The sequence below is a fragment of the Pieris napi genome, chromosome 18 (assembly GCF_905475465.1).
Source record: "Pieris napi chromosome 18, ilPieNapi1.2, whole genome shotgun sequence".
Classification (NCBI taxonomy): Eukaryota; Metazoa; Arthropoda; class Insecta; order Lepidoptera; family Pieridae; genus Pieris; species Pieris napi.
The window spans coordinates 1,848,789-1,858,998 of NC_062251.1; the positions used below are offsets into that span (position 1 = coordinate 1,848,789).

The 10,210-nt window shown below is 32.9% G+C and overlaps 1 protein-coding gene across 1 annotated transcript in view; it reads right to left on the bottom strand.

The window, feature by feature from the left end:
* The window catches only part of LOC125058610 (unextended protein-like), a 46,143-nt gene extending 36,021 nt beyond the window's left edge, over positions 1-10,122 (bottom strand). Inside the window, exon 1 of the mRNA XM_047662717.1 lies at positions 9,557-10,122. Coding sequence (XP_047518673.1) covers positions 9,557-10,017 — 461 coding nt within the window. The 5' untranslated portion in view covers positions 10,018-10,122. The remainder of the gene's footprint in view (positions 1-9,556) is intronic.
* Positions 10,123-10,210: the final 88 nt, after the last annotated feature.

Here is a 10,210-nt window from a genome sequence, read left to right on the forward strand (position 1 = left end):
ATCACTATAACCTTCTTTTATACTAAAGATGTATATATACTTTAGTGTCACATAAAAAATATACACGTAAATAATTAATTGACCTAACCTAACGTTTGCATATTCTATGGGCTTCATACTTTCGATTGGTATAGAATTTATCTAATAATCATACCGGTGAAATGTTTAAAAAAATTTTTTTTTTAATATTAATTAAAATACTCTGGACTGAAATTTGCTAGGCAACCCATATGGATTATATTTATTGACATATTAAATTAAATATAAAATAAGTTTCATTAAATAAGCATCTCGGTGAAGGTCGTTGTATAGCGGGATCTTAGACCATGGGTTATATTATTGCATTTTTGTCAGGGATCCCAATTTTTTTTGAAAATGTAATATAACCATGTCAGTCAGTGAAGATGAAGCTTTCTAATCGTGAAAGAATTTTTGAAATCGGGATAATAGTTTTTGTGTGAAAACATTACAAACCCAAATGTTTTTTTTGGCTTTATAATATTAGTATAGATTATTTAATATTACATTTTTAAATATTATAAACTACAAACGACACAGAACAGTCAGCCTAATATGACGCAGCTTTTATCAAATCAAATCAAAATACGTTTATTCAATTTAGATGCGTCTTAGCGCATGCTTATGAATGTCAAAAACGTTTACAAAATTCGCGAAAGAGCAAGACTACGCCATCCGTTCGCAAAACTACCAGGAGGCCTTGTTCTGAGAAGAACGGGCAAGAAACTCACCAAGTTTTACCCACCCTCTATCCCTTATGAATCCGCAAACATGTTCAATTAGTCGTTGACAGAAAGCGCGCGCTTGCGTTAACGATAAAGGAAATTATAGGAAACTATTAGTCCAGTCAAATTATGGCTAAAAACGGGTTAAATAAACATGAGCGAACACAGTTTGGGGATTTTGAGGATCGATAGGGGGGTGTATTCTGAGCATAAATTCCAATTTGAGGGGTTGTACTGAGGTCAGCTCAAGGTCATTTCGATGGAAACGCGTTTAATTCGATATCTCGAGAATGGTTAGTGTTAGGCGAAAAATTGTAGAGACCTTTTCTTTTCATAACTAAATTTACTAACTTTTTTATTTGAAGCTTTTTTTTATAACATTAATATTTTTCAACTTATTACTCCCGCAAGGCAAAAATTTTACTTTTTTTTCCATTTTTCGTCGTTTTCTCCCAAACCATTAAATTTTATTAAATTTTACCGATTATCGAAGTGTAGATCTTTTAATTATGAACAATTTTGTTCTTAAACTTTTTTCCGTAATGCCAATACCTTCGGAGTTATCGATTACTTTACCGAGCGAAATCCGCGCCACTCAGAATACACCCCCCTATCGATCCTCAAAATCCTTTGAAAATTTTTATGTTAAAGCAAACAAATGAACCTCGTGTTCGTGTTATATAGAGGATTTCGTTATAACGAATGACGTTATAAAGAATTAACATTGTATTTACATCAATATAGGCATAAACACTTCCTGTTTTTGAAAAATTCATTCTGTTGTTTTCAATAGTAATAAAAATCTCTGGGTATTTGAGTAGAACTCTATAAATATTAAATTAAAATATAAAGTTATATTTGTAGTGTTTTTATATTTTGCAATATTCCGAAAATAAATATAAAATATGACTGATTTACACTGCGTTAAAAGAAATAAAGTACAATTAAAATAATTAAATAAACAGAAGGGCAACTGGCGGCTATCGCTTTCGTGTGTTCCCTTCCAGGTAACCTCTTTTTATTTGTCAAAATAAAATTTCCTACGTAATTCATACCATTCGATGTTTTTAAGACTATTTTACACTAATTTAACGCAGACATTGATCAATATACTTTACTTTATACTTTATATATATAATTTACCCAAATTAAATACCTAATTTTTAAATAGTTTAATCGATTGACCTTTTTATATTGCGACAGTGGCGCGGATTTCGCTCGGTAAAGTAATCTATAACTCCGAAGGTATTGGCATTACGGAAAAAAGTTTCAGAACAAAATTGTTCATAATTAAAAGATCTACACTTCGATGATCGGTAAAATTTAATAAAATTGAATGTTTGGGGAGAAAACGACGAAAAATTGAAAAAAAAGTAAAATTTCTGCCTTGCGGGAGTAATAAGTTGAAAAATATTAATGTTATAAAAAAAAGTTTCAAATAAAAAAGTTAGTAAATTTAGTTAGGAAAAGAAAAGGTCTCTACAATTTTTCGCCTAACACTAACCATTCTCGAGATATCGAATTAAACGCGTTTCCATCGAAATGACCTTGAGCTGACCTCAGTACAACCCCTCAAATTGGAATTTATGCTCAGAATACACCCCCCTATCGATCCTCAAAATCCCCAAACTGTGTTCGCTCATGTTTATTTATTTCGTAATTTGACTGGAGTATATAGTCGTATTTTTAATTAGACGAAGCCATTTAAAGTAATAGTAATACGTTCAGATCTTGTTCAATCAGATGAATGAACAATGAGTGTGAATAGTCAATCATTTCAAACAATAAAATAACATTATTTCTATTTCAAAATTGTATAAAAGTGCTCTGATATAAGTTAGGTAGTAGTACTATGTAACTACAATCAGTTTTTTGACGTCTTATTACAAAGCGCGGCGCGGCGACTAGTGCCATCACCGATCATTAATTCAGGAGATTATTCATTCACTTTGTCCCAACACTATTTTTATTTCATTAAAAACTGACAACACCGTAAACGTCAGTTGATATCGTCTAATTAAAAATTCGACTATATATATTAGCGTGTTTAGTTTATCGCCGTCTTAAAATAGTTAACAACACATAGTCGCCAAGTGCGTCATTGTGTATGAATGAAAGCTTATAAGTAGGAACAGGTGTATTACTATATGTGTATTGCACATGAACATATAATAATAGCAAATAGTAAAATAGCATATTCGAATACTTTACAGAAAAGATTACATTAAGTTTTTTTTTTTTTTTTTTTTATAAAGACAATTCACACCAATTAACCTAGTCCCATGCTAAGCTGGTGAAGCTTGTGTTATGGGTACTAGGCAACGGATATACATACATATTATAGATAGATAGACATATAAATACATATTTAAACACCCAAGACCTAAGTACAACACCAAATGCTCATCACATCGATGTACGTCTCAGCCGGGGATCGAACCCGGGACCCATGGATTCGCAGTCAAGGGTACTAACCACTAGACCAATGAGTCGTCGAGTTTAATTTGTTTAAAAATATAATAACTAATATAATAAATAAAAAGAGTCCCTTTAGGTTCCGAAGATACTGGCAGCGTTCCCCCTTTGAATTGCTAGACTAATTCTTTGTCCGAGGTAGCTGCCAGCTCTTGGGTCTCCTGTGATGTCGACTAACCTTTTTGCTAATTCCCCAAAAAGCCTTATGGACCCCATGGACCAAGGGTCTCGACATCGAATGGGACAAAATCATATTCGGAGCCTAGACCCCTGTTTTGTTTTTATTTCTCTCAAACTCACTATCGTTTCTCTTCACTTCACTTTCATATATTTTAGTTAATAATTAGAAACGCAAACCAAATGATAGCAATCATTTCGTACATTGAAGCAAATAAATTGTAAAACGTCAATTTCGCTAGTAATAAATCAGCCCTTTAGTTCATACATCGATCTAATATATAAAATTCTTGTGTCACAATGTCCGTTCGCATACTCCTCAGAAACGGCTCGACCGATTCCTATCAAATTATGCATATTCATTAAGTCTGAGAATCGGCTACTATCTTTCAAACCCCTAAGTGATAAGGGGTCCACCCAAAAAAAATAAAAAATATTTTTTTTATGATACATCATATAAAAATACATACAACACTTAATTTTCACCCCTCTACGATCAACCCCTATTTTTTTATTATTGATAGTTTTTTTTATTGAACTAAAAAACTCTATCCTTGAAATAATATACATAGCAAAACAACGTTTGCCGGGTCAGTTAGTTGTAATATAATTCTCATTTCCGCTAATGTCGCCTACTTATATTCTTTATAAGTAACAGAAGTGTCACTTAGATTAAAGAACCCTTAAATAAGTCAAGTTAGTTTTTTGTTAATCCAGCATCGGAACCCCATTATAATTAATTAACTTTGAATTACTTATAAACTAATATTTTAAACCATTAAAGTCAATTGTTACCCAGCCTCAAACAATGTTTCATTTAACATAATATATTTGAACATATCTACAACCCTAAGCTCGTTGTAGCACACGTAATGAATAAATATATATATTACACGAGTAGATAAAAATTATACACACCGTACATGATTAGATAGTCTATAATGATTAGATAGTATAGCCTCAAAAATTTAATGAATTCTTGTCTTGAATTGTATGTGAAAATGACATCCATTAAACCACGTCGTGAAACGACTGCTTCGTTCGCCCTTGAATTATGCATTACGCTAATGAAGACAGTACATAGTAAATATATCATCTACTTAGCTAAGTAGTAAGGGAGCGTTCAAGTATTACGTCACGCAATGTTTGAAGATTATTGACCCCTCCCGTGTAACGCGCCGTAACGTTTTTCTAGACCCAATAATAAAACGTTTCGTGACCACCCAGTGACTCTTTATACCTAAAAGTTACCATTATGTGGTGTAAAGTACAGGAAAGTCGAAAATAATATAAACAACTAGCTGGCCTGGCGAACATCGTACCGCCTAACAGTCGATTCTTTATTTTTTTTAAATACATATTCTGTTATTCGGTCTAGCTAGTAAGATAAAAAAAAGAAAATTGATAAGACAACAAATACATTATGTCAAAAAATAAAAATTTACCTTCCCGGAACCCCTCCACTAACACTTGAACTTTATTTTATGGTATTAAAGTTCAAATTGCCTTTAAATATTATTACGAATATTTTGTATGGGAAAATAGAAAAGTGTTTTTTTTAGACTTTTTCACTCAATTTTTTTAATTTTTCTCTCCGTAAGAACCATCCTCGTACTTCAAGGAATATTATAAAAAAGAATCAGACAAATCGGTCAAGCCGTTTTCATGTTATGTCGTGACAACGAAAAACGGGTTTCATTTTTATATATATAGATAACGGCTTAATTCAATCCCCGCCCCGCATCGTAACGCTTTACAAAAAAGGACCCCCTCCCAACATTCGTTACGTAATACTTGAACGCTCCCTAACATGTGTGGGAAACACTCCAGCTCTGGGAGTCTGCGTTGAATCAGGGCAAACTGTTACATAAATCTATTCTTAATCTTGAGACATAATCACTTTTTGACAGTTGTAACTCAGGGACGCTAAACGAATTTGTCTAGGCATGATTTCACGCTCTGATATTTTTGAAGTGAAACTTCTTTAGGCGCATGAGGGTAAATTTTTTTACGGAAGAAACGTCACGAAAATGTGCAGCGTTTTTGTCGAAGAAAAGGGAGAGAGCGATTGAAACCGATTGAGAGAGAGTGAGAAGCGCGAACGTAGCATGAAGCGAGAGTAGGGAGTGAGAAAGATAGAGAGATAGAGCGAACGTCACATCACGCACAGTGCCATGAAGAGAGGATAATGTTGAATCACGAACTTATATTGCATATTTACTTATCATAATGCTTTAGTCACAACTGACGACTCATTGGTCTAGTGGTTAGTACCCCTGACTCCCTGAGTCCCGGGTTCGATCCCCGGCTGAGACGAACATCGATGTGATGATCATTTGGTGTTGTGCTTAGGTCTTGGGTGTTTAAATATGTACTTATATGTCTATCTATCTAAAATATGTATGTATATCCGTTGCCTAGAACCCATAACAGAAGCTTCACCAGCTTAGCATGGGACTGACTGACACACCAATTGACCAATTGGTGTGAATTGTCTTTAAAAAAAAAACAACAACAACATTACCAATAGAAATCGCATCGAATAATGTAAATATCGAAGAAATAAATTTAAAAAAAAAATTATTAATTTTCGACACTTTTAATATAACAATTAAATTCCTAACATATCTTCCTTTTTCCCTCCCTCTAAGTCTCGGAAATTTAATGTTTAAGATTTGTATAAATATGAACAAAACTTAAAAATTAGTTTGCCAAAGAAGTTTCACTTGACATTGTGTAATTACGCACTTTTTTTTATGTTACAGGAGGCAAACGGGCAGAAGGCTCATCTGACGATAAGCTCACCGCCCATGGACACTCGCACTGCGCTGTCGGCCTTTTAAGAATTAGTACGTTCTTCTTGAAGGACCCTAAGTCGAATTGCAAACATCAGCTATTTGCTTTTGTATAATAAAAACCGAACCGCGGCACTGAAATTCCATTTAGCTACGAGCGTAGCTGATAAAATCTTATTTTGTGACATAATAAGTTGACCGAGTTTCAGAAGTAGGGTGCGTAAATATTTCGTAAAAAAACTGGCCCATTGCCATAAAATCATCACAAAAATGTCAATGACTTAGGGTGAGATCTATAGAGCGCACTTAGACTTTGCTCAGACTTAACTAAAACCATTCTTTACTTTTTTAAAGGATAATAAAGAAGGTATTGCATGAAATGAAACATCAATTTCTGTCTTAGCTTGAGCTTAGCTTAATCTCACCGTTAAAATGTCTATAAATATACTAAATCATAGTTTAACCTTAGTGTTTTTCGTAAGTAAAGTCTGAGCAAAGTCCAAGTGCGCACTATAGATCTCACCCTTAGACTTTGCTCAGACTTAACTATAACTATTCTTTACTTTTTTAAAGGATAATAAAGAAGGTATTGCATGAAATGAAACATCAATTTCTGTCTTAGCTTGAGCTTAGCTTAATCTCACCGTTAAAATGTCTATAAATATACTAAATCATAGTTTAACCTTAGTGTTTTTCGTAAGTAAAGTCTGAGCAAAGTCCAAGTGCGCACTATAGATCTCACCCTTAGATTTCTAAATTATATTGAATGAATACTAAGCATGGACTGCGATTCCATTATTTATTTTATTTATTTATTTATTTACACTTTGTCGCTTTATGATATAAAAATTTAACAAAATTACAAGTAAAGGAAAGGCAACTGGCGGCCTTATCGCTTTTCTGCATTACTGTCGCGGCCTTTCGCGCATTACTGTTAAAACTCTCGATAGCAACTAAACTCAAACTCAAAATAACTTTATTCATATAGATAACCAAGTACACTTATGAACGTCAACAGAAAAGATGTTAAATTTATTCAAAATTTCCATTTACTACCAGTTCGAAAGTCAAGGCCAAGAAGAACTGGCAAGAAACTCTCCGCCACTCTTTTTGATCGCCAAGTTTTGAGTCATACAAACTGTTTGAACTGGAGCAATAATTAAATAATCGAATAAAAAGCTAAATTGTTTAATTTACGTTTAATGAGTTTTGAATTTATTCAGTGATAATTCTCTAATTTCGCTTGGGAGTTTGTTGTAAAAACGAATAGAATTTCCATATAAGGAGTGGTTTATCTTCTGGAGCCTGGGTGGTTGTTCAACTCAAATTAATTCTGTTTCTCATAAGGAACATCAAAAATGTTAATTATATAATGACAAGCAACCCATACGTGAATCTAGCATTTATGGATGGCCTGGTGTCTATGGATCACAGTATTAACAAAGTAAGCCTTTCGCCCCATTCAATTGACAAAAAACATGACTAAGAAAGAATAAAAGGGGGAATATGTATGAATTACATACATCTAATATATAAAATTCTCGTGTCGCGGTGTTTGTAGTTATACTCCTCCGAAACGGCTTGACCGATTCTCATGAAATTTTGTGTGCATATTGGGTATGTCTGAGAATTGGACGAGATCTATTTTTCATCCCCCTAAATGTTAAGGGTAATCCAGCCCTAAATTTTTTTTTTTATATTTTTGGATTAATTTTTTTTAATTTTTTAATGACACAGCATTAAAAAATACATACAACCCCTAATTTTCACCCCTCTACGATCAACCCCTATTTTTTATTATACATGATATACATGGCAAAACGACGTTTGCCGGGTCAGCTAGTATTCATGTATTATTGGAATAATGAAAACAAATCATGACACATGTTTAAAACATTAAATCTTTTAACAAGGAGTTATCAGAAATTTTTTATGCATATTCAGTAAGTATGAGAATCGGCTACTATCTTTCAAACCCCTAAGTGATAAGGGGTGTCCACCCCAAACAATTTTTTTATATTTTTTAGACAATTTTTTTTGTTTTTATTTTTTTATGATACAGCATACAAAAATACATACAACCCTTAATTTTCAACTACCCTCTACGATCAACCCCCATTTTTTATTTGTTAGTTAAGAACTTGAACTCTGAGTTTTAAGTAGAGAAAAATCACAGAAAAACCTAAAAAGTTTTCATTCCTGAAAACCAAACAGTCTCTGGAGTAGCATAGCAAAATGTTACATGTTGGTATGTACTAAAATGGTAGGCTAGGCATTAAGAAGAAACGAAATTCGCGGGGGCAGCTAGTATAATAATAATTAATTCCCCAAATGCAACCTCATTAGGAAAGTCCCTAATGTCAGCTGTTGAAAGAATGTACTTCAATACAGTGTTTGTTCCCCTCATTTAAATATAAATATTGGAGTTTCCCCTGTTATAAAATGTAACGGGAACAACCCCTAGCTCTTTACCCATTAGGACACATTTAAAATTTGTTTTTTTTAAATAATTATTAATATATCCTATATACTTTAGCTTTTGTGGAACTTTAAGTAGACAAATATGAATTAAAAATTAGCCCTGTACCCTGTATTGTAAGAAGGAATAGACAGCAATTAAATTTAAGTAAGCACTTGTTTTTAGGAAATTTATTCCTGTATTCTATAGAAGTTTACAACTAAATCCTAAATTGAAATTATATTTTTTTTTCATTCATCATGAGAATTTACTTAAGTACTATTGAAAAAATGGAGTGATGTGGAACATAGTGGACCAAGGAAGACACCAATGGAAAAGGCGGAGGCCTTTGCCGACTGCAAACAGATCTGCAGAGATCAAGCAAATATTAAAATAGTTTTTTTTCCAACCTTCTAATACCTAGTTTAATATAACGATCATGTTTATGTGTGTACCTTAGTCAATCTGAATAAAAGGCTATATTATTATTATTGAACAAATGGCAGCTACAGCTACTGACTTGTAAATACCAATGAGATCATGAGTGGCCACCTGCATCTTGTTTATGAATCATACTATAGAACTATGATATAATCAGCTAATTCTAAGTAAATGCTTGAATATTTTTTAAACTAGCAATTAGTAATTAAAGCAGCTTGTGGCCCAACTTTATCAATGTTGAATTAAAAAATATACACTTTAATTATTACGTAAAATACTACGAAATTTCTTATTAGCATGTCATCATAAATATGGAATGAAACTGCAACTTTAATTTATATTTAACGTAATTGAAATTAATAACAATTTAGTTTACCGTATATACGAATACGAATAAGAATTTTTGTATTAGCTTTTAAACAAAAGGTTTCTTCGTAGCAATTTTTTCATATCACTAGGGTACTTACACATTTAATTTTGTAGTTTCTAAAAGGATTCCATCGCTCTCGGGATTCAAAAATAATTCCTTGCCTTGATGAACCCATTTCTCACCAAACGGATTATTTTTTCCATCGTTATATCGAAGACAAAAGTAGATTTTTTCGTTTTTTCTAGGCACAAGCACTTCTATTTCTGAATACCACGCAAGAGTTTTAATTTCCCGTAGTTCGTAACTTGAATATATTTTTTCACAATTACCCCCTCTAGAACCTTCGTTGGGGGTTAATCTCCAGGGTTTATGACCAAGAAACTCGCCACCATGCACCAATAATAAATATTTACATTTATAATCCGTACACGATTTTGCGCCTATTCTAAACGACACTATCCATGGTTCCGCTGTATTGTTTGTAGCACACACATTATACACAACATAAAAAAATATCCAAAAAGTCCGCAATAATTTACGGGCTGATGCCATTTCCATTGGATCCTTACAAGTAAAAAATTAAATTGCGAAGCGCTTCGATTTTATACCGACATATTAAATGTTTTCCGAATTCACAAACTGTCACTGACAATAAGCTACCGGAACTGCAGCAATATGATTGGATTATGATATATGTTGTCACTTCCGCGATATTTGGCAGGTATACAATTTTTTTTATAAATGTGGGATT